Here is a 27,182-nt window from a genome sequence, read left to right as displayed (position 1 = left end):
TGTTTGTTGAGCTCCCGTTATGTATCTAGAACCATCCTGGGCACTTAAGATACAGCAGCAGACAAAACAAAAATTCCTGCCCTTATGGGAACATGTATTGGAGGTGGGGTGTGGCAGGAATGCATACACGTATTATACATGTAGCAGTGAGGTTACATTAGGAAGCCTCTTTTTCTTTTTTTTTTTTTTTTTTGTGAGACAGAGTTTCCCTCTGTTACCCAGGCTAGAGTGCAATGGTGCAATCTTGGCTCACTGCCACCTCCTATCAGGCTCAAGCAATTCTCCTGCCTCAGCCTTCCAAGTTAGTTGAGATTACAGGCATGTGCTACCATGCCTGGCTAATTTTTTTTTTTTTTTTTTTTTTTTTGAGACAGTGTCTCTTGCTATCACCCAGGCTACAGTGCAGTGGGGCGATTGGCTCACTGCAGTCTCCGCCTCCTGGGTTCAAGGAATTCTCCTGCTTCAGCCTCCTGAGTAACTGGGACTACAGGCATGTGCCACCACACCTAGCTAATTTTTTTTTGTATTTTTAGTAGAGATGGGGTTTCACCACATTGGCTAGGATGGTGTTGGTCTCCTGACCTTGTGATGGGCCGCCTTGGCCTCCCAAAGTGCTGTGATTATAGGCATTAGCCATCGTGCCCAGCCAAGGTGGCTACTTTTTAAACTATGCCATGGTTTAGCCTTCAACTATACATGCCTTATGAAACCTCCAGTTTAATGCTGCTGTTGATAACCCTTTTACATTTTCTAATCAGACCCTCCTCAGCACTTTAGTAATGAAGCCTACTTGTTTTTTGTTTTATTTTTATTTTTTGAGACGGAGTTTTGCTCTTGTTACCCAGGCTGGAGTGCAATGGCGCGATCTCAGCTCACCACAACCTCCGCCTCCTGGGTTCAGGCAATTCTCCTGCCTCAGCCTCCTGAGTAGCTGGGATTACAGGCACGCGCCACCGTGCCCAGCTAATTTTTTATATTTTTAGTAGAGACGGGGTTTCACCATGTTGACCAGGATGGTCTTGATCTCTTGACCTCGCGATCCACCCGCCTCAGCCTCCCAAAGTGCTGGGATTACAGGTCTGAGCCACTGCGTCTGGCGAAACCTACTTGTGTGAATCAAGGCTGATATGTCTTACTCAGCGGCAAAGAATAGAATAAGAAATAGATCCAAACATAGGGGAATGTAAGATGGGAATGATGTCTTACAGAAAGGAGTCAGGGTATTGAGCCCTAAAGTCAGTACAGATCAAAGCTGAAATTAAGAAAATAGAGAAGAATAGGATAAATAAAAACCAAAATCAGTTCTTTGGGAGGGTCAGTAAAAATGTAAACCGTTTGCAATATTGATAAAAATAAAAGCGAATATATATCGTAAAGGATGAGGAAGGAGAAATAATCACAGCTATAAACGAATTTTTTTTTTTTTTGAGACAGTCTCACTCTGTGGCCCAGGCTGGAATTCGGTGGCATGATCTCAGCTCACTGCAACTTTTGCCTCCTAGGTCCAAGTGATTCTTCCGCCTTAGCATCCTGAGCAGGTGGGATTATAGGTGCGCACCGCCACACCGGGCTAATTTTTGTATTTTCAGTAGAGACGGTGTTTCACCATGTTGGCTAGGCTGGTCGTGAACTCCTGACCTCAGATGATCCACCCACCTTGGCCTCCCAAAGTGCTGCGATTACAGGCATGAGCCACCACACCCCGCCAAAAGACATTTTTTAAAAATGATACGAGAATATGTGAAAGTACATTTGGAATACATTTGAAAGTCTAGAAACAGTATCTGATTTTTCAAGATAGTTAGAGAACTTAAGTAGGTTGATTAGCATCAAAATCACTAAAACGTGATTAAGAGATATTTAAACAGGAAGAGATGACACACAACTGAATTATTTCTAATCAGTAAAGAACAGATGAGTCCAGTGCTATGTAAGCTATTTTGACTCATAGGAAAAGATGGAAAATTCCCTGTTCAGTTAATGAAGCTATGATTTAATGATAAAACCTAATAGAAATTATATAAAAGAAAACTTTAAATTAGGTTTCTTACGCATACAGATGCTAAAACCATAAATAAAATACCAGTAAATAGAATTCAGGAGTGTAGCAAAGATTGATAAGTTTTTATGACCAAATGGTTTTTATTTCAGCAATAAAAGAATAGTTTAATAATAGAAAAATCTATCAACCAAATCTACTGCATCAGTAAATTAAGGGAGAAAACCATATGATCATATCATTCAATGCCAAAAAGGCTCTGGGTAAAATTCAGTTGTCGTTTGTAATAAAAGGTCTGAAGCAGGAACAGGAAAAAATCTACCTAGATATAGTAAAGACTGTTTGTGCGCTCACCATGTTTTTACTGAGCACCCATTACATGCCCAGTAATGTTCCAGCAGTTAGCAAAACAGACGAAACATTTAGAGCCATCTCATTTGAATCAAGAAGGACGAGTTAATGTCTAGTTTGTCAGATGGTAATAAGTGCTATGAAGTAAGTAAAGCAGGAGTAGGAGGTTGCCAAGAGCTGGGATGTAGGAAGTGCCAGGGAAGGACTCATTGTTAAGGTGATACTTCAGTGGAGAACTGTAGGAGAGCAAGCGAACGCACACGACAGGCAAAAATGCCACCGTCATGTATCCTACAGTCTCATGGGAGGAGACAAAAACATAGTAAACAAACACATACGGCGTATTAGAAGGTTATGATGGAAAAAACGAAAAACAGAGGAAAGTAAAGGGGGCCAGGGGCCAGAGGATTTTGAAGGTCAGATTATAATATAAAGTTAGTAGTCTCATTGAGAAGGTGATAACGTGAGCAAAGTCTCAAAGGAGGTGAGGGAGTTTACCAGGGCAAGAGTGCTCCAGCAAAGAGAAGAGTCACAGTAAAGTAGCTAACAAGAGACCACACCTGACCTAGTCAAGGACCAAGACATCAGTAGGCCTGGGAAAGAGTGATGGAGGGAGTGTGTGAAGGTCAGGTTATGTTATGTAGGGTCTCGTAGATTACTGGACAATTTAAAAAATTATCTTAATGAGTTTTTCTAAGGTAAATACTCTAATACTGTCACCCATGTCAAAAAATAGAGCTGTATCAGTCAGTCCACAAGCTTTTTCATATTTCCTGTCCCAAACTAAGTCCCCTCCTCTCATCCAAAACTGACGACTATCCTGGCACCTTTAGAAATCACTTATTCTGCTTCTTTTTACTTGTTTTACCTAAGGTGCATCCCTTGACCTTGTAGCTTAATCTTACTCATCAAAAATAATTTGACAAGTCTTCTTTTTCTTTTAGTCAACAGATTTCCAAATACTCTGTTCCTTTCTTTACCATACACTAATTTTTGAAGAACCCAGGTTATTTAGCCTGTAAGGTATTCACAATCTGAATTTTGCTGATTGGAAAATTGTGCAATTTTGCAATTGAATTGCTGATTTTCCAGTATCTTCTTCCGAATTCTGTACTTCGTGTAAATTAGACCTTGAGTGTGATTAAGTGGAATCCAGAGGCTTAGTCACACTCAAGGTCTGACTTGGTAAGGCTTTTCGTTGTGTGGTTGTCATTTTTCTTGTGATTTTAGCAGCCATTGATCTCAGTGCCTAGATTCATCAGTTTGTTGGATCTTGTAAAATGTTGATATTCTAATTGATTGCTTTTCTGTATCTTAGTTGAAACAATTTTAGGAAGAAGCACATCCTTGCCTCTATACTTTTTGGTTGCCCAGGGTTACGGCTTTTCATATATGAAAAGCATGATAAAAACTTGATTCATTTGCTTTATTTTTTTGGCCAGTTTTCAAGATAATGGTTTGGTTTCTTATCTTTCCAAGAGACCAATTTTAAATGTTTCTAGGTTTTGCAGTTAGCATTTTTATTGAGTTCAAATTGTTTCTTCTCTGGCCACTAGATGCTTCTACACATTGGCTCCTGAGTACTTTTGCTGTGACCTCAGTTGTGTCTGATAGCTGCCTTGCTATCTGATATGACAGGATCTGGTGTGACAAGGTAGTACAGGCTTGGCTCAGCTCAGTGATCAGTCATTTCTTCAAGATGCCCTTTCATTTAGTGGAAAATATTTTTTCAAGACTGCTATCTGACCAGAAGGGATGTCTGGGGTAGCCAATATTCATAAGCTTTTTTCAGTGGTTATAGCTAGGATATGTGTGTGTGTGTGCGCACACACACACAGTAAAATACTTCATGAATTCATACTTTCTATTCAAGAGCAGGACTAGCTGGCGCAGCTGCAAATGCCGGTAATCCCAACTGCTTGCGTGATTGAGGCGGGAGTATTGCTTGAGCCGAGGCGTTTGAGGCCAGCCCCGGCAATGTAGTGAAACCCCATCTCAAAAAAACAAAAACACGCAACAACAAAAGTGGAATTATAGGGTTCTATATTAAATCCTGTCACCTTTCTTTACACTGAGAATCATTGTTCTGAAGGGCACGGGGTGATAGGAATTGCCTGTCATATTATTGTTCCTTTGCCTTCTCAAACATTATACTGTCACCACCATTAAGATTAACGAGAACAGCTAAAGAAACTAATTCTTTGCATATGCTCTCTCTCATCTTCTCCTGTATTAAAAAAAATGGTGTCTATATAATCAGAGTACACTTACATACCGTGTCACTTTTAACTAATTTTATTTCCATGGATTTACTTAATATTCTATTTACTTAATATCATTCCAGTTCTTTGTCAGTACCCCTCTAATCATTTTGCTGAATGATTAGAAGCTCATTTTCTAGTACAGGAGTTGGCAAATTATGATCTTCTACCTGTTTTTGTAAGACCTGTGGGCTAAGAATGTTTTTTACAAATTTTATGTTAAAAAATTTTGTTTGTATATATTTAAGGTATACAAATGATGTCTTGCTAGATATATACGTAGTGAAATGACTACTAGCGTCAGGAAATTAACATGTTTGTCACTAGACATAGTCACCTCTTTTTGTGTAAGAGGACCTAACAGCTTAGCAGATGTTTACTATACTGTGTTCTATGATTTACTGTAGTCTCTATGCTATGCATTAGAGCTCTAGATTTATTTGTTTATTTATTTATTTTTGAGACAGAGTCACCCCAGGCTGGAGTACAGTGGCGCAACCTCGGCTTACTGCAGCCTCCACCTTCTGGGTTCACGTGATTCTCCTGCCTTAGCCTCCCAAGTAGCTGGAATTATGGGCATGCACCACCATGCCTGGCTAATTTTTTTATATTTTTAGTAGAGACAGGGATTCACCATGTTGGCCAGGCTGGTCTCAAACTCCTGACCTCAGGTGATCCACCTGCCTCAACTTCCCAGAGTGCTGGGATTACAGGCGTGAGCCACTGTGCCTGGCCTGCTTATTTTATATAAGGGCAAGTTAGTACCCTTTGACCTACATCTCCCTATTTCCTCCCATTCCTGCCCTGGCAACCACTGATCTACTCTGTTTTGATGTGTTTGACTTTTTTTTTTTTTGAGACGGAGTTTCGCTCTTGTTACCCAGGCTGGAGTGCAATGGTGCGATCTCGGCTCACCGCAACCTCCGCCTCCTGGGTTCAAGCAGTTCTCCTGCCTCAGCCTCCTGAGTAGCTGGGATTACAGGCGTGCACCACCATGCCCAGCTAATTTTTGTATTTTTAGTAGAGACCGGGCTTCACCTTGTTGACCAGGATGGTCTCGATCTCTTGACCTCATGATCCACCCGCCTCGGCCTCCCAAAGTGCTGGGATTATAGGCGTGAGCCACCGCGCCCAGCCAATGTGTTTGACTGTTTTAGATTCTGCATATAAGATCATACAGTATTTTTCTTTCTGTGTCTGACTTATTTCACTTAGCATAATGTCCTCCAGGTTTATCCATGTTGTTGGCAAATGGCAGTGTCTCCTTTTTATAGGCTGCATTATATTTCATTGTGTGAGTGTATATATTAATCCATATACATGTATATTTCCATATCCATATTGTATGTGTATCACCATTTCTTTAGCCATTCATTTCTACATTTTAGGAATTTGTTTTTTCATTTTAGGAAATTTTTAAAGGGTTGTAAAAATTGTAGAAAGAGAATATGCAACAGACTCTTGTTTGCATTAGAGAGTCCAAACTATTTGTTATCTAGTCCTTTACAGAAAAAGTTTGCCAACACACCCTCTAGTAGATTCTTTAGAAGGTGTCTGTGGGAACAATATTCTCTGAGTTTGTCATTTTCATAACAGCTGCTCTGGGCCTTTTATACTTTTACAAGTCATTTTTCCTGGATATGAGATTCTTGGCTCATTTTTCTTCCATACATATATTAAATAGATTGTTCAATTTCTTCTGGGGGAAAAAGCATAGATATTCTACAAGAAAAGAAAATTATAAGCTAGTATTCCTGGTTAACATAAATGTAAAAATCCTCAACAAAATATTAGGAAACAAAATTCTTCAGCATATTTATAAGGATTATTCACCATAATCAAGCGGGACTTATGTTTGGGATACAAAGGTGGTTCAGACTAATCCAAATTAGGCTGGATGCAGTGGCTCACACCTGTAATCCCAGCACTTTAGGAGGCTGAGGCAGGTGAGTCACCTGAAGTTGAGAGCTTGAGACCAGCCTGACCAACGTGGTGAAACCCCGTCTCTACTAAAAGTAAGAAAAATTAGCCGGGCGTGGTGGCACATGCCTGTAATCCCAGCTACTTGGGAGGCTGAGGCAGGAGAATCACTTCAACCCAGGAGAAGGAGGTTGCGGTGAGCTAAGATCGTGCCATTGTACTCCTGCCTGGGCAATAAGAGCAAAACTCTGTTCCCCTCCCCCCCAAAAATGCAAATTAATAAATGTGATATACCACATTTACAGAATGAAGGACAAAAATTATATGATCATCTCAATAGATGCAGAAAAGGCATTTGACAGTATTCAGCATCTTTTCATGATAAAAAACCTCAACCAAATTAGGTACAGAAGGAAGGTATGTCAACACAATCAAGGCTGTGTGTTATAAGCCCACAGCTAACATCATCCTCAGTGGTGAAAAGTCAAAAGCTTTAACTATAAGATCAGGAACAAGACAGAATGCCCACTCTCACCCTTTTTTTTTTTTTTTTTTTTTGAGACAGGGTTTCACTCTGTTGCCCAGGTTGGAAGGCAGTAGTGCAATCACAGCTCACTGCCATCTCCTCCTCCTGGGCTCAAGCAGTCCTCCCACGTCAGCCTCCTAAGTAGCTGGGACTGTAGACACATGCCCACCATGCCTGGCTAATTTTTGTTTTTTGTGGAGATGGGGTTTTGCCATGTTGCCCAGGCTGGTCTCAAACTCCTAGGCTCAAGCAATCCCCCCACCTCGCCCTCTCAATGCACTGGGATTATGGGTGTGAACCACTGTGCCTATCCTTACTCTTATCACTTCTGTTTAATGCAATACTGGAGTCATAGCCAGAGCAATTAATCAAGAGATAGAAATAAAAGGGCCATCCACATCAGAAAGGAAGAAACTAAATTGTCTCCGTTTGCTGATTACATTATCTTATGTATAGAAAGTCCTAAAGACCACCAAAAATTGTTAAAACTAGTAAATGAATTCAGTAACATTTCAAGATACAAAATCAACATTCAAAAATTAGTAGTGTTTTTAGACACAAACAATGAACAGTCCAATAAAGAAATTATGAAAACAATGTCATTCACAATAGTTACCAAAAAAAGAAAAAAAACTTATGGATAAATTTAATCAAGGAGGCAAAAGACTTGTACACAAAGAACTATAGAACACTGATGAAAGAAACTGAAGAACACACGAATAAACAAAAATATCCTGTATTCATGGATTGGAAGAGTTAATATTGTTATAATGGCCACACTACCTAAAAAGATCTATAGATTTTAGTACCGTCCCTATCAAAAATTCAATGACGTTTTCATAGGAATGGAAAAGAACACTTCCGAAATTTATATGGAACCACAAAAGGCCCCAAACAGTCAAAGCAGTTTTGATAGAAAAGAACAAAGCTGGCCACATCACAGTATTTGACTTCAAAATATATTACAAAGCTGACTGGGTACAATGGCTCACACCTGTAATCCCAGTACTTTGGGAGGCTGAGGTGGGTGGATCCCGAGGTCGGAGTTCAAGACCAGCCTGGGCAAGATGGTAAAGCCCCCTATCTCTAGTAAAAATACAAAAAAATTAGCTGGGCATGGTGGTGGGCACCTGTAATCCCAGCTACTTGTGAGGCTGAGGCATGAGAATTGTTTGAACCTGGAAGGCGGAGGTTGCAGTGAGCTAAGATGGCACCATTAGCACTCCAGCCTGGGTGACAGAGTGAGACTCCATCTCAAAAAAAAAAAAAAAAAAAAAAAACTACAAAGCTATAGTAATCAGAATAGCATGATATTGGCATAAAAACAGACATGTAAACCAATGGAACTGAATAGAGAGCCCCAGAAATAAACCCACACATTTATGGTCAGTTGATCTTCAACAAGGGTGCCAAGAATACACAATAGGTAAAGGAGTGTCTCTTAAATAATGTTGGGAAAACTGGATATCTACATGAGAAGAATGAAATTAGACTCTTACCTCACATCATATACAACAATTAGCTCAAAATGGATCAAAGTTTTATCTTGAAAAAAAAAATTTTTTTTTTCGAGACAGGGTCTCACTCTGTCACCCAGGCTGGAGTGCAGGGATGTGTTCTCAGCTGACCACATCCTCTGCCTCCTGGGTTCAAGTGATTCTCACACCTTAGCCTCCCAAGTAGCTGGGATTACAGGCATGCGCTACTACACCCAGCAAATTTTTTTTACTTTTTTTTTTTTAGAGACGGGGTTTCACCATGTTGGCCAGGCTGGTCTTGAACTTCTGACCTTAAGTGATCCACCTGCCTTGGCTTCCCAAAGTGCTGGGATTAAGGCGTGAGCCACCTGCATCTGGCCTCAAAATGGATAAAAGGTTTAAATGTAAAACCTGAAAACTACCAGAAAAAGACATAAGGGAGAAGCTCTATGACATTGGTCTGGGTAATGAATTTTTGGATTTGACCTCAGAAGCACTGGCAGCAAAACCAAAAATGGTCAAGTGGGATTATATCAAACTAAAAAGCTCTGCACAGTAAAGAAAACTGTCAACAGAGTGAAGACAACCTATAGAATGGGGATGATATATTCGCAAACCATTTATCTGACATGGAATTAATATCTAAAATATATAAGGAACTCAGTTCATCAAGAAAACAAATAATTTAAGTAAAAAATGGGCAAAGATCCTTAAAAGACACTTATCGAAAGAAGACATACAAATGGCTGACAGTTATATGAAAACATGTTTCAGCATTGCTATTCATCGGGGAAATGCAAATTAAAACTACATTGTACCTCATACCTGTTAGATTGGCTATTATAAAAAAGATAACAAGTGTTGCCAGAGATGTGGAGAGAAGGGAAACGTGTACACTGCTGGTCAGAAGGGAAACGTGTACACTGCTGGTCAGAAGGGAAACGTGTACACTGTTGATGAGAAGGGAAACGTGTACACTGTTGGTCAGAAGGGAAACGTGTACACTGTTGGTCAGAAGGGAAACCTGTACACTGGTCATCAGAAGGGAAACGTGTACACCGCCGGTCAGAAGGGAAACCTGTACACCGCTGGTCAGAAGGGAAACCTTGTACGCTGCCGGTCAGAAGGGAAACCTGTACACCGCCGGTGAAAAGGGAAGTCTGTATACTGCTGGTGAAAAGGGAAACATGTACACTGTTGGTGAAAAGGGAAATCTGTACACTTTTGGTGAGACTGTAACTTGGTACAGCCATTGTGGAAAACATTACGGAGATTCCTAAAAAAATTGAAAATAGGATTACCATGTGATCCAGCAGTCCCACTTCCAGGTATGTATCCAAAGCACTTGAAGTCAGCATGTGGAAGAGATACCTGCACTCCCGTGGTCATTGCAGCACCATTCACAGTAGCCAAGATATCAACCTACGTGTCCATTCACAGATGACTGCATAAAGAAAATGTGGCACATACGCACAATGGAATATTATTTAGCCTTTAAAAGGAGCAAATCTTGTTATTTACAACATTAATAAACCTGCAGACCATTACTGTAAATGAAATAAGCCAGGCATGGAAAGACAAATAGTTGGGATCTCATTTCTTTGTAGAACCTGAAAAAGTCAAATTCATAGAAGCAAGAGTAGAATGGTGGTTACCAGGGCTTGGAGGTTAGAGGAGTGGGGATTAGAGATGTTGGGTTAAAGGATAAAAATTTCGTCTCGACACGAAGAATAAGTTCAAGAGATGTATACTGTGGTGACTATAGTTAATAACAGTGTATTCTATACTTGAAAATTGCTTAGAGACTAGATTTTAAATGTTCTCATGACAGAAAAGTGATTATGTGAGGCAATGCACATGTTAATTAGCTTTATTGAGCCATTTCACCATGTGTACATATTTTAAAATATTATGTTGTATATTCATCAGTTTAGAAAACTATTTTTTTAAAAAGTATTGATGTTGAAAATCTGATTATCTAATTTTCTTCTCCTGTAAGTCATTTGCACACTCTGCCTAGATACTCAAATATTTTTTCTTTAAAGTACAATAACTTTACTAGAATATGTTATGCTGGTCATTATAAAGCAGATATTCTCAGGTGTACCATGTGTTCTGTCAATATATAGGTTAAGAAACCTTTTTTAAAGAATATTTTTAAAAAATTTGGTTTTTAGTATATGCTGTGTTCCCTAACTTTCTCTTCTTCAAAACCTCCCATTTTTCATGTTAGATTTTTTTTTGCCTGTTAATATTTTTCACCTTTTTTTTTTTTTTGGAGACAGGGTCTTGCTCTGTTGTACAGGCTGCAGTGCTGTGGTGCAATCACAGCTCACTGCAGTCTCAATCTCCTGGGCTCAAGCAATCCTAAGTAGTTGGGACTGCAGGTGTGCACCACCACACCTGGGTAATTTTTTTTTGTATTTTTTGTAGAGATGGGTTTTTCCTGTGTTGCCTGGGTTGGTATTGAACTCCTGAGCTCAATTGATCCACTTGGCTCAGCCTCACAAAGTGTTGGATTGCAGATGTGAACCACCTTGCCTGGCCTAATTTTTAATTTTAATTAAATTAATTAATTAATTAATTTTTTGAGATGGAGTTTTGCTCTTGTTGTCCAGGCTGGAGTACAATGGCACAGTTTCAGTTCAGTCCAACCTCTGCCTCCTGAATTTAAGTAATTCTGCTGCCTCAGCCTTCTGAGTACCTGGGACCACAGGCCTGTGCCACCATGGCAGCTAATTTTGTATTTTTAATAGAGGTGGGGTTTCACCATGTTGGTCAGGCTGGTCTTGAACTCCTGACCTGAGATGATCCAACCACCTCAGCCTCCCAAAGTGCAGGGATTATAGGCATGAACCACTGTGCCTGGCCTTTTTTTTTTTTTTTTTTTTTTTAAATTAAGATGGAGTCTCCTTTTGTTCATCAGGCTGGAATTCAGTGACATGATCTGGGCTCACTGCAACCTCTGTCTCCTGGATTCTAGTGACACTTCTGCCTTAGCTTCCCAAGTAGCTGGGACTACAGGCATGTGCCACCACATCTGGCTAATTTTTTTGTATTTTTGGTAGAGTTGGGGTTTTGCCATCTTGGCCATGCTGGTCTTGAACTCCTGACCTCAGGTGATCTACTCACCTTGGCCGTCCAAAGTGCTGGGATTACAGGAATGAGCTGCCACGCCCAGCCAATATTTTTCACTTTCTTTTGAATTGTTTTATCTCTTTTTTAATTTTTAAAAATATTTCTCCTATCTATATGTATTTTTTTCGAGACAAGAGTCTCACTCTGTTCCCCAGGCTGGAATGAAGTGGTTGATCTTGGCTCCCTGCAACCTCTGCCTCCCGGGTTCAAATGGTTCTCCTGTCTCAGCCTCTCGAGTAGCTGGGACTGCAGGCACATGCCATCATGCCCAACTAATATTTCTTCTATTTTCAATTATTTTAAATTAGAAAGCTTTTAAATCTTCGAAGGCATTCTATTTCACTTTGAATTTCTTTTAAGATTCTCTTGTATTTATTAATCTGTCTTCCTTCTAGTTTAGTTTATTTCTGTAATGATTTTTCCTTTCATTTCTAATTTCCTGATCTCTATGACTTTATTTCTAAATTTTTGAAATTATGATTTATGTATCATTTTCTCAATGTCTTTTAGCTTGTTTTAAGATTGTAAGTTACAATTTTAGTGTTTGTGAGCATATCTTTTTTTGTCCATAGGAATGTTATTCTTCTTCTTCTCTGTTTTCTTTTAACAACTCTTTTTTTTTTTGAGACAGAGTCTCATTCTTGTTGCCCAGGCTTGAGTGTGGTGGCACAATCTTGGCTCACCACAGCCTCCACCTCCCAGGTTCAAGCGATTCTCCTGCCCCAGCCTCCCAAGTAGCTGGGATTATGGGCATGCATCACCACGCCCAGCTAATTTTTTGTATTTTCAGTAGAGATAGGGTCTCTTCATGTTGGTTAGGCTGGTCTCAAACTCCCGACTTCAGATGATCCACCAGCCTCAGCCTCCCAAAGTGCTGGGACTACAGGCATGAGCCACTGCACCTGGCCTATAACAACTCTTTATGGTATTTGACCAAATACTTTTTTGTCACTTATTTTTACTGAAAATAGCTTTCTCAAGCTTTTAGAAGGAAGAATAGTTCAAGGTGTCTTTATTAATTTCATATCTCTCCCTCTCCTGTTTTTTGGTTTTGTTCTGGTAAAGGGTTAGTGTGGTGGCTTGCTTTCTGAGACTTCCTGACTGTAACCTTCCCTTACTTGTATCTGGGCCTTCTCTTTCCTTTGTCTCTGTCACCACTGCCATAGCCCAATTCTGATTCTCCTCCCAGAAGCTTCTCCTCAGTGCGATGTCCTTTCCTGGTTTCAAGTTCATGTTTCCCATCCTTCTCCGGCTCCTTTCAGAACTTACCAGTGGCCCTTATAGTCACTTTTTGGTTTGATGAAACCCTTCCTACTTTCAACTGGTGTTCTCACGTAGGTCTGCTGTGATTTTCAGAGTTTGGTTTATGGCTGCTTTGGCGTTTCCTGTTCTCAGTTTTCAGATGTCTTGTTGGTTCTTTCTTCTTCCACCACATTAACAACATTCATTCCATGCGGATATTGTAGTCACTGTTGGTTGTCTCCACGAACTTGTATTTTGGAGTTTGTGAGCTGGGTCTTCATCTAGTGTCGTTGTCCATAGTGTTTCGGTTTTGTTTTCAGATTGCTTTGTATTTTTTAGGGAATGATTTGGTGAGATCAGAAACTATTCAGAAGAGTTTTTTTTTCTGTTTGGATGATCTCACCAAATCATCCCCTAGATTTATCCAAATAAGAAAATCTATTCAAATAGTAAAAAAACTATTGTGTGATTAAGATTCCCTCTCATTTTCAGTGCTTATACTCTGAGTGACTAGGGAGTCATTGCAGGATTTTCAGCAGTGGAGTGACATGATCCGACTGGTGTTTTAAAGGCTCTCTCTTGTGATGTACTGAGAATAGACCACAGAGATGTACAGGAAGAAGCAGGGGGACCTATTAGAAGAATATTGCAGAAATAGGCAGGGTGCAGTGACTCATGCTTGTAATCCCAGTACTTTGGGAGGCCGAGGTGGGTGGATAATTTGAGATCAGGAGTTCAAGACCAGCCTGGCCAACATGGCGAAACCCTGTCTCTACTAAAAATGTAGAATTTAACAGGGTGTGGTGGTGGGTGCCTGTAATCCCTGCTACTCAGGAGGCCATGGCAGGAGAATTGCTTGAGCCCATGAGGTGGAGGTTGCAGTGAGCGGAGATCTGCCACTGCACTCCAGCCTGGACAACAAGAGTGAAACTCAGTCTCAAAAAAAAAAAACTATTGCAGAAATCCAGGGAAGAGATGTTGGCTTGGTCTAGGGGAGTAGCAGTGGAGTTAATGAGAAGTAGTCAGATTTGCATGCATTTTGAGGTATCGTTGATAAGATTTCCTCACGGACTTGATGGGAAGTATGAGAGAAGGTAGTCAAAAAATAACTCTGGTTTTGTCCTGAGCAAATGTAAGAATGGAGTTACTTTTAACTGAGATTAGGAGGCTGAGGCTGCGGTGTAGGTAAGATAGACTTTGGGGGTGAGATTAAAAGTTCAGTTTGGACTGTGTTGAGCTTGAGATAGTTATTAGACTTCTGAGTGGAGATACTATTTGTGATTTTGTGAGTTCCATGATAGCATGAGGTGAAAAACAAAAAGACATTGTTTGTCATAGAACATTGGAAAATGTGGAAAAGTTAGGTAAGAAAATAAAATAAAAATCATGCTTAATCGACAACTCTCATTGTAAACATTCTGATATGATTCTAAACATGCATATAATATGCATTTAGAACACATTGTTTTTTTTCTTTCCAACTTTTAGGTTTAGGGAATACATGTGCAGGTTTGCTACAGGCAGATTGTCTGTCATGGTGGTTTGGTGTACAGATGGTTTTGTCACCCAGGTAATAAGCATGGTACTCTATGGATAGTATTTCGATCCTTACCTTCCTCCCACCTTCCACCCTTATGTAGGCCCCAGAGTCTGTTGTTCCCTCCTTTGTATGTATACTCAGTGTTTAGCACTTAATAAGTGAGAATGTGGAGTATTTGGTTTTCTCTTCCTGCATTAATTCGCTTAGGATAATGGCCTGCAACTCCATCTATGTTGCTGCAAAGGACATAGTTTTACTCTTTTTTTTTTTTTATAGCTATGTAGTATTCCATGGTGTATTTGTACCACATTCTCATCATCCAGTCCACTGTTGTGGGCATTTAGGTTGATTCCATGTCTTAGCTATTGTGATCAGTGCTGTAATGAACATACAGGTACACATATCTTTACAGTAGAATGATTTATATTCCTTTGGGTATACACCCAGTAAGAGCATTGCTGGGTCTAATGGTAGTTCTAAGTTCTTTGAGAAATCTCCAAACTGCTCTCCACAGTGGCTAAACTAACTTACATTCCCACCACCAATGTATAAGCGTACCCTTTCCTTTTTCTGTTTGATTTGTTTTGTTTTAAAACCAAAGTTTATTCCAGCCAATTTACTGTACTGTTTTCTACTAACAGCTCATAGATCAGAAACGGTCTTTGTTTTAAACCTTTCTATCCATGTCAAACACAATGATGTTGGGATAAGAGAGGTCCTTTCTCTAAAGAAAAATACAATACTTATTCTACTTAATTCTGGAGGGCCCAGAGATGTGGAAATAATGTATTTATAAGAATTATACCAAACAATCTTTATTTGATAAATAGTATTTTACAATCCTAATGCTATCAAACTTCAGTAACAGCAATTTTAGCATCTATGAATGAATAGTAGCTAAACCAACAAGAGATGAATCAAAAAGCCTTTAGAGGCAACAGCACCAGCTGATGTGCTGCCAAGGCTCTGGACATTCAGGACTCTGCTACAGGGAAAACAATCAAAGCGGCAGGTGCTCTGGACCCAAGCCCTCACATCATGGCCTGGCTTCCTCCTGTCCCCTTGGCACTTCTGGACCCCTGTGGGCTGCAGAGAGAAATCCAGGCACCGAAGGACAGCTTGGGAAACGCTGGAAATTGACCTTGCAGTCAGCTGGCTTCTGCCTGTTGTGGTCATTTTCTTTCCAGAGCACATAGAGCACTTGCTCAGTGGATGCGGCAGCCATCCAGCCTTCTTGGGCCGTTTTCTCGTAGAAGAGGATTTTTCCCCTAGAAAGTGGAAATGTCTTTCTCCAATTCCTGGGCCAGATCTTAGGCTGTCTTCTTGTAGGTCGTGGGTCTCACACACATGGTTCAAGTTTTCGTGGTATTGTCAATGGGATTCTGTTCTTGATTTGGCTCTCAGCTTGGATATTGTTGGTGTATAGAAATGCTATTGATTTTTGTACATTGATTTTGTATCCTGAAGCTTTGCTGAAGTTGTTTATCAGATCTAGGAGCTTTTGGGCAGAGACTCTGGGCTTTTCTAGGTATAAAGTCATATTGTCTGCAAATATGGAAGAGAGTTTGACTTTCACTTATCCTGGATGTCTTTATTTATTTTTCTTACTACTCTATCTAGGACTTCCAGTACTGTGTTGAGTAGGAGTGGTGAGAGAGGGCATCCTGGTCTTATTCTGGTTCTCAGTGGGAATACTTCCAGTATAATATGCTTCCAGCAGCACATCAACTGGTGCTGCTCCCTTTAAAGCACTTTCGATTCCTCTCTTGTTAGTTTAGCTACTGTTCATTACTTGATGCTGAAATTACTCTTACTGAAATTTGATAGATAGCATTAGGATTGCAAGGCATAATTTATCAAATAAAGATTGTTTAATATAATTCTTACAAATGCATTATTTCCACATCTCTGGGCCCTCCAGAACATTCAATATGACGTTGGCTGTGGGTTTGTCATAGATACCACTTATTATTTTGAGGTGTGTTCCTTTGGTGCCTAGTTTTTTTTTTTTTTTTTTAATCAGCGGAGACATGAATAAGGGAAGACAATAACAATCAGCCAACCAACGAATATTTCATTTAAGTCTGTGAAATGCTATCCAAATGCTGAAGAGTGATTTACTTCCAATTATATGGTCACTTTCAAAATAAGTGTAATGTGATACTGAGAAAAATTTATGTTCTGTGGACCTGGGGTGAAGAATTCTATAAATATTCACTGGGTTTACTTGTTCCAGGTCTGAGTTCAAATCATAAATGTCCCCGTTAATTTTCTATCTCATTGATCTGTCGGATATTAACAATGTGGTGTCAAAGTCTCCCGCTATTATTGTGTGTGAGTCCAAGTCTCTTTATAAATCATTGAGAACTTGTCTTACGTATCTGCGTGTTCCTATATTGGGTGCATGTATATTTATGATTATTGACTCCTATTGTTGTATTGATCCTTTTGCCATTATATAATGTCCTTCTTTGTTTCTTTTAGTCTTTGTTACTATTAAAGTCTATTTTGTCAGAGATGAAAGTTACAACTCCTGTTTTTTTTTTTTTTTTTGCTCTCCGTTTGATTGGTAATTCTTCTACCAGAGCTTTGTTTTGACTCTTTGTGTGTCCTTGCTTATGAGATGGATCTGGATACAGCGTACCAATGGGTTTTGACTTTTTATTCAGTTTGCCTGTCTGTGTCTTTGATTGGGGTATTTAATCCATTTAAATTTAGGATTAATACTGATATTTGTGAGTTTAATATTGTCGTTTAATGCTAGCTGGCTATTTTGCCCATTAGTTGATATAGATTCTTCATTATGGAGATACTCTTTACCTTTTGGTAAGTTTTTGGGATGACTGATACTGATTGTTTCATTCTCTGTATAGTGCTTCTTTCAGAAGCTCTTGTAACCAGGCCTGGTGGTGGTGAAATCTGAGTGCTTGCTTGTTCGTGAAAAATTTTATTTTTCCTTCATTTATAAAGCTCAGTTTAGCTGGATATGAGATCCTGGGTTGAAAGTTCTTTTCTTTGAGGATATTGAATATTGACCCCCACTCTCTTCTAGTTTGTAGGGTTTCTGCTGAGAGATCTGCTGTGAGTCTGGTAGGCTTCCCTTTATGGGTAATCTGACCCTTCTTTCTAGCTGCCCTTAGAATTTTCTCTTTTATTTCAACCCTGGTGAATCTAACGATTATGTGTCTTGGAGTTGTTCTACTTGAGGAATATCTTTGTGGTGGTCTCTGTATTACCTGGAGTTGAATATTGTCCTGCCTTACTAGGTTAGGAAAGTTTTCCTGAAGAATATTTTCTAGCTTGGATTCATTCTCTTCATAACATTCAGGTACACCTATCAAACGTAAATTAGGTCTTTTCACATAGTCCCATATTTCTTGGAGACTTAGCTCATTCCTTTTTACTCTTTCTTCTCTAATCTTGTCTTCTCGTTTCATTTCATTAAGTTGGTCTTCAACCTCTGATACCCTTTCTTCTGCTTAATCAAGTTGACTGTTAAAACCCGTGCATACTTCGTGGAGTTCTCGCATTGGATTCTTCAGTTCCATTAATTCACTTATATTCCTCTCTAAATTGTCTATTCTCATCAGGATTTCGTCAAACCTTTTTTCAAAGTTCTTAGTTTCATTGCATTGGGTTAGAACATGTTCTTTTAACTCACAGAAGATACTTATCATCCACCTTCTGAAGCCTACTTCTGTTAATGGAACGCACTCGTTCTCCATCAGGCCTTGTGATTCCCCTGTAGAGGGAGAAGCATTCTGATTTTGGGTATTCTCAGCCTTTTTAGGCCAGTTTCTTCCCATCATTATAAATTTATCCATCTGTCGTCTTTGTAATTACCACATTACCACTTTGTAATTACTAAATAGGTCTCTGAGTGGACATCCAACTTGTTGATTGTCACCACTGGAATCTGAGCAACCCACTGCGCTGGCTAAAACAGCGGCGTTAAGATTGATGGTGCTTTTCTGCCCGGGAATCTCCGGTCTGGCTTCCTTCTTGAGTCTGTCCTTCAATCAGCTGAAGAGGCAACTCTGCCTTCCTGGAGCTCCAAAGGTTGACCAAAAGGGAACCCAATACCGTTTACTCTGCACCAAGAACTGCCGTGTTGAGGCGCCGGCCACAAGAGTCCCACTGGCGACCTGTGGGGCTCCTCTGCTGGGAATCTTCTGGTCTGTGAGCAAAAAAAATTTGAAAGTGTGGTGTCCTCTTGTTCTCTGTGCTTTCACTGGGAGCTACAATCCCGAGCTGCTAGTGATCAACCATCTTGGATCTCTCTCCTGGTGCCTAGTTTGTTGAGGGTTTTTAACATGAAGGGATGTTGAATTTTATTGAAAGCATTTTCTGTGTCTATTGAGATGATCATACAGTTTTGCCTTTAGTTCTCTTTATGTGATGAATCACCTTTATTGGTTTGCGTATGCTGAAGCAACCTTGCATCCCAGGGATAGAGTCTACTTGATTGTGGTGGATTAGCTTTTCAGTGTGCTTCTAGTTTCTGTTTCCTGGTATTTTGTGGAGAATTTTTGCATCTACATTCATCAGGAATATTGGCCTGAAATTTTCTTTTTTTGTTGTTTCTCTGCTGGGTTTTGGTATCAGATTAATGGTGACCTCATAGAATAAGTTGGGGAGGAGTCCCTCCTCCTGAATTTTTGGCAATAGTTTCAGTAGGTTTGGTATGAGCTCTTCTTTATACATCTGATAGAATTTGGCTGTGAATCCCTCTGGTCTAGAGCTTTTTCTGGTTGGTAGGTTTTTTAGTACTAATTCAATTTAGGAACTCATTATTGGTCTGTGGAACACATTTTTACAAAATGGAATTTCTATTATGTATACATTTAAAAATTTTCTTTCGCAAGACATGACCTGAGCATTTTCTAATAGTGAAAGTCTTTGAAAACATGGTTTTTAATGGTGTTTCATTACATGTTTTTAAATTGTAATAAACCGAAGCACTTGGATTATGTACTCTTTCACTCACTCCTTTTTACATGTCTGTTCCAGCTCCTATGCTTTAATCTGGAGAATTTGGTTTCTTGTAGTAGTTGCTGGGTATCCTAATTCAGACCTGTGGTTTGGCAGTCAGCCTGGCTGTAGTATTTAACTGAGTCTCGTGGAAGATCCATGCTTAAAATGAATAATCATGGAGGATTATATTCACCTCAGTCATTCAGGACTTTGCAATAGACCTCATTCCCTGAGGGATAGACCCCATTCCTTGCTGTACCTGTGACTGCCACAGAGGGAAGGAAGCCTGGGCACTTGGGACTGGAGAGAACCTTCTGAGTCACAGATATCTCATCTCACTGTGCATGGGCTGTGTGTGTTGAGATGTACCAGTTTATCAGGTACTATGTTTTGAGGTCCCAGTAAGCTAAAGGAGCGTAGAATGGTATCTAGTTCATACCCTAGTATGCTTTAGGTCTAAGTGTTGGTTAATTCTGGAAGGACTGAAGGAATAGGGGAGATTTAATGAGCTCCATGCAGTCTGCAGGTTATTATCGGAAAAGAAAATGAGACTCTCAGTCCCAGGCCCATTTTTCTCTACTCCTTTTGAACAGAAGTTGGCAAACTGTTTCTGTAAAGGGCCAGATAGTTTTAGATTTGAAGGCCATATGATTTCTGTTGTCAGCATTGAGCTCTTCTGTTATAAAGCAAAAGCAGCCATTGGCAGTATAGGAACAAATGGCCGTGGTTATGTTCTAGTAGAACTTTATTTACATAAACGGCGGCAGGCCACATTTGAGCAGCAGTCAACACCTGCTTTGAAATGTTTTGCAAATAGTGTCTCTGCCTGTTAGCGGTCGTTATCCCCAGTCTCTTAGGATCAGAGTTTTTCTTAGATTACAGAGCTGGATGTTACAGACACGACTTCTAGGTCTGCATTTCCCCACTGCACTCTGCTGCCTCTTAGAAAAAGATAAACAAAATAACTAGAACCCATGGAAAGAGGGAAAAGTGGAGCCCGGAGAGCTGATGCAGGACTAAGAGGCAACTGTGCAAGTTTAAATGTGGAATGTTTGTGTGACTCCCCATCCAGATTGCGACCTCCTTGAAGATTGGGACCACATCATATCTGGTTCTCATTTTCTATTTTATTTTCATGTTCTGTCCTTTTGCTTGAATGAATGTGTTTCTTGAACTAGATACATGCAGCACTGAATAAACCCTTGTTAGTTTCTTTGCCCCTTTCATCCTCCCCACTTAGTAGCTTCACTATATCCTTAGCCCTCCTCACTTGCTATTCTCTAAACATACCAGGTGGCCAGGCGCCATGGCTCATGTCTGTAGTCCCAGCACTTTGCGAAGCCGAGGCGGGCAGATCACCTTAGGTCAGGAGTTTGAGAACAGCGTGACCAACATGGTGAAACCCTGTCTCTGCTAAAAATACAAAAATTAACTGGGTATGGTTAGGTGCGCTTGTAATCCCAGCTACTTGGGAGGCTGAGGCAGGAGAATCACTTGAGTCCGGGAGGCAGAGATTGCAGTGAGCCGAGATTGCGCCACTGCACTCCAGACTGGGTGACAGAGTGAGACTTCGTGTCAAAAAAACGTAGCCATACTAGGTTCTCTCATGAATGTGAATATTGATGTGGTCCTTCTGTCAGGAAGACATCTCACCTGAGACCACACACACAGAAAGCCTGTGTTTCCTTAGGATACAGTTCTACATCAGGGAGACACAGCTTTTTTGTAGGGGTTAGATAGTAAATATTTTAGGTTTTACAAGCCATATAGTCTCTTCCTCAGCTAACTCAACTCATTCAACTCTGCCGTTGTAGTACAAGAGCAGCCATAGACAATATGTACATGAATGAGTGCAGTTGTGTTTCAGTACACCTTATTTATGGATATTGACATTTGAATCTCACATCATTTTTATGTGTAATAAAATGCGATTCTTTTTATTTAAAGCAAAACATTAAAAATGTAAACGCCGTTTTTTGCTTGAAGGCCAGACGGTTTGGCAGTGCGAGTCAATTTAATTTAATCTGTGACTCATGGATGCTGACCCTTGCCTTCGCTGCTTAGTAATGTACCCTAGTCATGTGTTATTACCCCATGAAAAGAACGGCCTACTTCTGCCATATTGTCTCTGACCTCTGTTGTTTCATTTATGATGCTGTATATTAGTCATGTGTACCTGTGTCTCTCTTGCTGGATTCTGAGCATCTTGAGAGGCAGGTTGTGGCCTAGTCAGTCATCTTTGTGTCCTTAATATCAGACATTAGACTTGACTTGGCACCTAGAGGGTATTTAAGAGGTGATTGTTGAATTTGAATTTTATGCTTGGTATGTATAAAATGTCATTTCTGCTTATCTTAAAGGGAAACCCCTGACTGATATGTGCAGGTTTTCCATGTTCTTCCCCTGGAGAGGCCTTGGTTAACTACATTTGCTGCTAGCAGATCTCGAAAACTCAGTGGTTATATGGCACAGGCTTTCCAAAGTTTTTTTATTTTCGAGCTCTTCTTCAGACAAGAAATGATTATAGTTTATCTTTAAATCATTTATTTAGTCATAATGATGAATATGGCTTTTAGTATTCTCATGAACCAGAGCTGTCATCAGTGTGAAATCATAATAGCCATTGTTTAGTGAGCACCTACTACATTCTAGTCAACTCGAATTTTTCTTTAGATTTTTGGTAACCTTCTGATTACTATTAATTTACATCTTTTTTATTGTTCTCTACATGTCAAACGAAACAAAGCAACATCATCAAAAACCCGCATGCTTTTTCTCCATACTTCTTCTATATAATTGAATGACAGCCAATCATCATCTGTCCTTTAAGTCAAATATGAATTAATTACAGACTCCTTTCTCTTCTTCTTTACCTCCCATATCTAATTGGCCACTGTCTTGCCTTTTTTTTTTTTTTAAGATGGAGTCCTACTGTGTTGTTTAGGCTGGAGTGCTGTGGTGTGATCTCGGCTCACTGCTACTTCCATCTCCTGGGTTCAAGTGATTCTCCTGCCTCAGCCTCCCAAGTAGCTGGGATTACAGGCATGTGCCACCGTACCTGGCTAATTTTTGTATTTTTAGTAGGGATTTTGCCATGTTGGCCAGGCTGATCCTGACCGCAAATGATCTGCCCACTTTTGTCTCCCAGTATGTTAGCAGTTTTAAAAATTATCTTTGGAATTTGTCTCATCTCGATTTCTAATTTATTTAATTTAATTGAAGGCTGAATTTATGTTCTTCCAACATGTTGTTGAGCCTGTATACTGATTTTCCTGACCACCTCTCCCTGCCTCATGCTCCAGTTACGCTTCCCATAGTTATCAGCACTGAATGCTAATAATAATACTTTGTTCATATCAGTTGTTATTAAAACCCTTCATTTATTCCTTATTATCTTCAAGGTAAGACCAGCTTCCCAGTCATGACATACAGGACTCTATCTGTGACCCCAACACTTAACACAGATGTGTTTCAGAATTCAGAAGTTTGTGATATGGCATATGCAATACGTATGTAACATTATCTGCCTGTTCCTGAATACTTATGGGAGTGAATGGCAGGTGCTTTTAATAATTACACTGGGGCAGTAGGTTTAAACTGGACCTTTCTTGGGCAAACCAGGATATTATTTACACAGGTTAAGGATGTCAAGCAAAGAACATTAAGGATGAAGCAATACAGGGAGAACAGATAGAGTGAAGGAAGCAGTGGAGTCCTGGAGAAATATTTGAAAAGGGAAAAAGGAATGTGGCTCTTGAGGCAGGAGGGAAACCTGGAGCAGGTAGCCTCCCAGAATCCCAGGGAAGAGTCATTGTTTTTCTGTTATTTTAGAAGCAGAGCCCTTTTAGGAGATCCCTCATTAGATAATGATTATTTGCAGTGAGAGGTCATATTCTTAATTAAAAGAGCTTTTACCTTTTCTTAGAATACTATGTTTGAATGACTTTTTATGTATTAGGATATAAAAGTCTCTTTTAAGAATTTCTGTTTTATAGTCATTTGGCCAAAATCTAATTCACATCCTGCTTAAATCCAAATGTCATTTCTTTTTATTTTATTTTATTTTATTTTGAGGCGGAGTTTCGCTCTTGTTTCCCAGGCTGGAGTGCAATGGCGCGATCTTGGCTCACCGCAACCTCCGCCTCCTGAGTTCAGGCAATTCTCTTGCCTCAGCCTCCTGAGTAGCTGGCAGTACAGGCACGTGCCACCATGCCCAGCTAATATTTTGTATTTTTAGTAGAGACAGGGTTTCACCATGTTAACCAGGATGGTCTCGATCTCCTGACCTCGTGATCCACCCGCCTCGGCCTCCCAAAGTGCTGGGATTACAGGCTTGAGCCACCGCGCCCGGCCTCCAAATGTCATTTCATGCTATGTTTTATCCTGAGGTTGCTAGCTATTTAGTCAAATACAGTGAGTATAATCACTACAGGTTTAAATTTTTATGTCAAGAGGTAGAACACATTTATTCTGTAATATTGAATCCTGTAATATTGAAAATCAAAAACAGCCCTTTTTTTTTCTTCTGTATAAAATAAGATTTTTAAGGAAGTCGACAGGAAAATAGAACAAGTGAATATTTTACATTCTTAGTGGTTTATGGTTGGCAGTTTCTCCCCAGCATTTTGTTATGAAGGTTAAATGCACAGAAGAAGTGAAAGACTTATGCCCACCAGCTGTATTCTGTTATTAACGTTTTGCTATATTTGCTTTGTCACCGCTGTCCATCTATTTGTCCGTCTTTCCAACCATCCGTCTGTCTTTTTCATGTAAGCATTTCAAGTAAGTTGACTGGTAATTTTCCTAAGCAGCCGTATTTTTATTTTGTTACTGATTTTTTCCTGGATGTTGTAATTACAATATCTATACATTTTATGCAGATGTTTCAGCTAGTTCTTTTTCCTATTTCTAGGAATCTGAGATTGCCAATAATCTCTGTCAATTTTAAATTATTTTTTTAAAAAGTTCTGGTAAATAGTGTCAGACCTGATTAGTGCCTTCTTTCTCCATTGTTTTGTAATCCAGACAATTAAAACTGGTAATCATGAAAATGTAATTTATAGTGGTTTTAAAAGATGATTTTCTAAATTTTAAATAAATATTTATTCATATTATGTTGTTTTCAGAGTGGAGAGATCTACAGACCAAGTCATCAAGCCAGTCAATATAGGAGCTCTATCAAAATGGGTTGGGAAGATACCGCCAGATGTTTTGCAAGACATGGCAGTGATTGCTCCTATGCTTGCTAAACTTGGATATGACCCATATGCCAACCCACCTAACTACGGAAAACCTGATCCCAAAATTCTTGAAAACACTCGAAGGGTAAGTGAGATTTTTTAAAGCAACTGAAAACTAGATTTGGAATTTGGGACCTGAATACTTTTTTCTTATTTTATTTCTTACTATTTAATGATCAGAAAATTATTTTAAATTAGAAAACTTTGGGCCGAGCATAGGGCTGACACCTGTAGTTTTAGTACTTTGGAAGGCCGAGGTGGCAGTGCGCCCAGGATTTCAATACTAGTCTGGAAAACATAGTGAGACATCTCTACACAAAAAGTAAAAAGATTAACCAGGTGTGATGGCACATGACTGTAGTCCCAGCTACTTGGGAAGCTGAGGTGGGAGGATTGCTTGAGCCTCAGAGGTCAAGGCTACAGTGAGCCGAGACTGTGCCACTGCGCTATAGCCTGGGTGACAGAGTGAGACCCTGTCTCAAAAAAGGAAGAAAGAGCAACAACAAAATTCTATTTGTAGAATGCTTTCTTATCAGAAGTCTTCCAGTGCATTTTAAGGATAACTGGCTCTTTGGGGATAGTTCTTAGGGTATTTTGCTCAGTTTCTCGGAACGATACTCCCTGTTGGGAGATTTATTCTCAGCCAATTACCACAGATCTGTATAAATATCAGAATTATTAGTGACCTTACTTCTGATTTCTTTTTTTCTGTAAATCTAATAGCCACTTTACTTTTAAACTTTGTTTAGATGAGGCATAATTTTGGATACCTAAAAGCTAAACAATGGCTGAGCTAGAAAAATAATTAAACACTAGTATTCTGATTAAAAGAAAGTTGCTACTAAAGTGACATTATAGTTTTTCTAGTAGGAAGTTATGCTCACATCTTTACAAAATATTGTTTCAGAAAGTGCTGAAAACTCAGAACTAATTCAATTATTTAGCCTACCAGTGGAGTCTATTTCAAATCAGACCTTATACATTTTTTAATGCAGTAAGATAGCTTTAACATAAAATTGACTGCTCTAGCACTTTTAAAGTGTACAATGCAGTGGCGTTAGATACATTCACAGTGTTGTGCAGCTGTCCCCATCCATCTCCAGAACTGTTCTTGTCTTTTCAAACTGAAATTCTGTGCCCATACTCTTCATTCCCTAGCCCCTGTCAGCCGCAGTTTTTTGAGCCACTTACATGTATTAGTTTTTTGAAACTACATTTCAAATAAGGCAGCCATGTTAGCATAAGTTCACTGCTAGGCTGTTTGATTCCAAGGTGAAAATTCCTTGGCTTTATCTGCTATCCTGTTGTTTATATTAATGTCCTTTCCTTCCTACAACCATATCATCTCTTTATTCTGTCTTTTGATACCTTTAATTGACAAATTTATGACACATTTATTTCATGAGATTAATTTCTATGTGAATTCGTCTTTCTTAGGTATTACTATTATTTCCCCTTTTCAATTCATCATTAGCAGCTATATGGGAAGAGCTGCCTTCTTGTAAACCATCACATATGAAGTCAGATAAAAAAAATCATTTTCCTTTTTATACTTTTCATATATATAAAAATATTTCCATTATTAAAATATAAGTTCATTATATGAAACTTAGAAAATTAAAAATATAAGAGAATAAAAATCACCTGTCATGTTCCCACCTAGACACATACACATATTATTCTTAGTATTTTCATGTATTTTCCCTTATTTGCATTATGTTAAGCAAAGGTAAGATTGCATATTTTATCATCTTACATTTAAGACACAATTTTGTATTCGGCCCTTTCCTTTTAATATTCATGAGCATTTTCCCATTGTATGCATGCTTTTTAAATGTTGTTTTTTTATTTACATATATTCATAGAAGCCACCTTAAATTTTTTCTGAAACACAATGAATGAATAAATAAATCAACAAACAAAATACATTTCCCTAGTAGATGTTCTATAATTGATTTTACCTTTTTTCTTTTGTTGTTTAATTTTGTTTGACAAATTGTGCTATAGTCAACATCTTTGCACATACTCAATTTTAGAAGTTTTTTAAGGTAGGACCAATAAAAGTAGAATTAAACTGAGCAAAGTGTCTGAGATTTTTTTTTAAAGCTGTTTGATATCTATTGATAATTAAAAAGAAAAACCTTTGGGCTGGCCACAGTGGCTTATGCCTGTAATCTCAGCATTTTGGGAGGCCAAGGTGGGTGGATTGCATGAGTTCAGGAGTTTAAGACCAACCTGGACAACATGACGAAACCCCGTCTCTACAAAAAATACAAAAGTTATCCAGGTGTGGTGGCACATGTCTGTGGTTTCAGCTACTTGGGAGGCTGAGGTGAGAGGATTGCTTGAGCCCAGGAATTTGAGGTTACAGTGAGCTGAGACTGCGCCACTGCACTCCAGCCTGGGTAATGGAGCAAGACCCTGTCTCAAGAAAACAAAAATAAAAAAACAAAAAAACCTTTGAACTACCCGCATAATGGAAGTAATTTATTTTAGATTTCTGTTGGTTTTAA

At 39.3% G+C, this 27,182-nt stretch overlaps 1 protein-coding gene across 50 annotated transcripts in view; it reads left to right on the top strand.

Moving 5' to 3' along the window:
• The window catches only part of TPST1 (tyrosylprotein sulfotransferase 1), a 281,231-nt gene that overhangs the window by 117,088 nt on the left and 136,961 nt on the right, over positions 1-27,182 (top strand). For all 50 annotated transcript variants that reach the window (XM_078353633.1, XM_078353608.1, XM_078353620.1 and 47 more), the window contains one exon: positions 24,556-24,754. In XM_078353633.1, coding sequence (XP_078209759.1) covers positions 24,556-24,754 — 199 coding nt within the window. The remainder of the gene's footprint in view (positions 1-24,555; positions 24,755-27,182) is intronic.

The sequence above is a fragment of the Callithrix jacchus genome, chromosome 2 (assembly GCF_049354715.1).
Source record: "Callithrix jacchus isolate 240 chromosome 2, calJac240_pri, whole genome shotgun sequence".
Taxonomy (NCBI): domain Eukaryota; kingdom Metazoa; phylum Chordata; class Mammalia; order Primates; family Cebidae; genus Callithrix; species Callithrix jacchus.
Note: the sequence above shows the minus strand (reverse complement) of the source record. Positions and strands in the feature narration are given on the sequence as shown.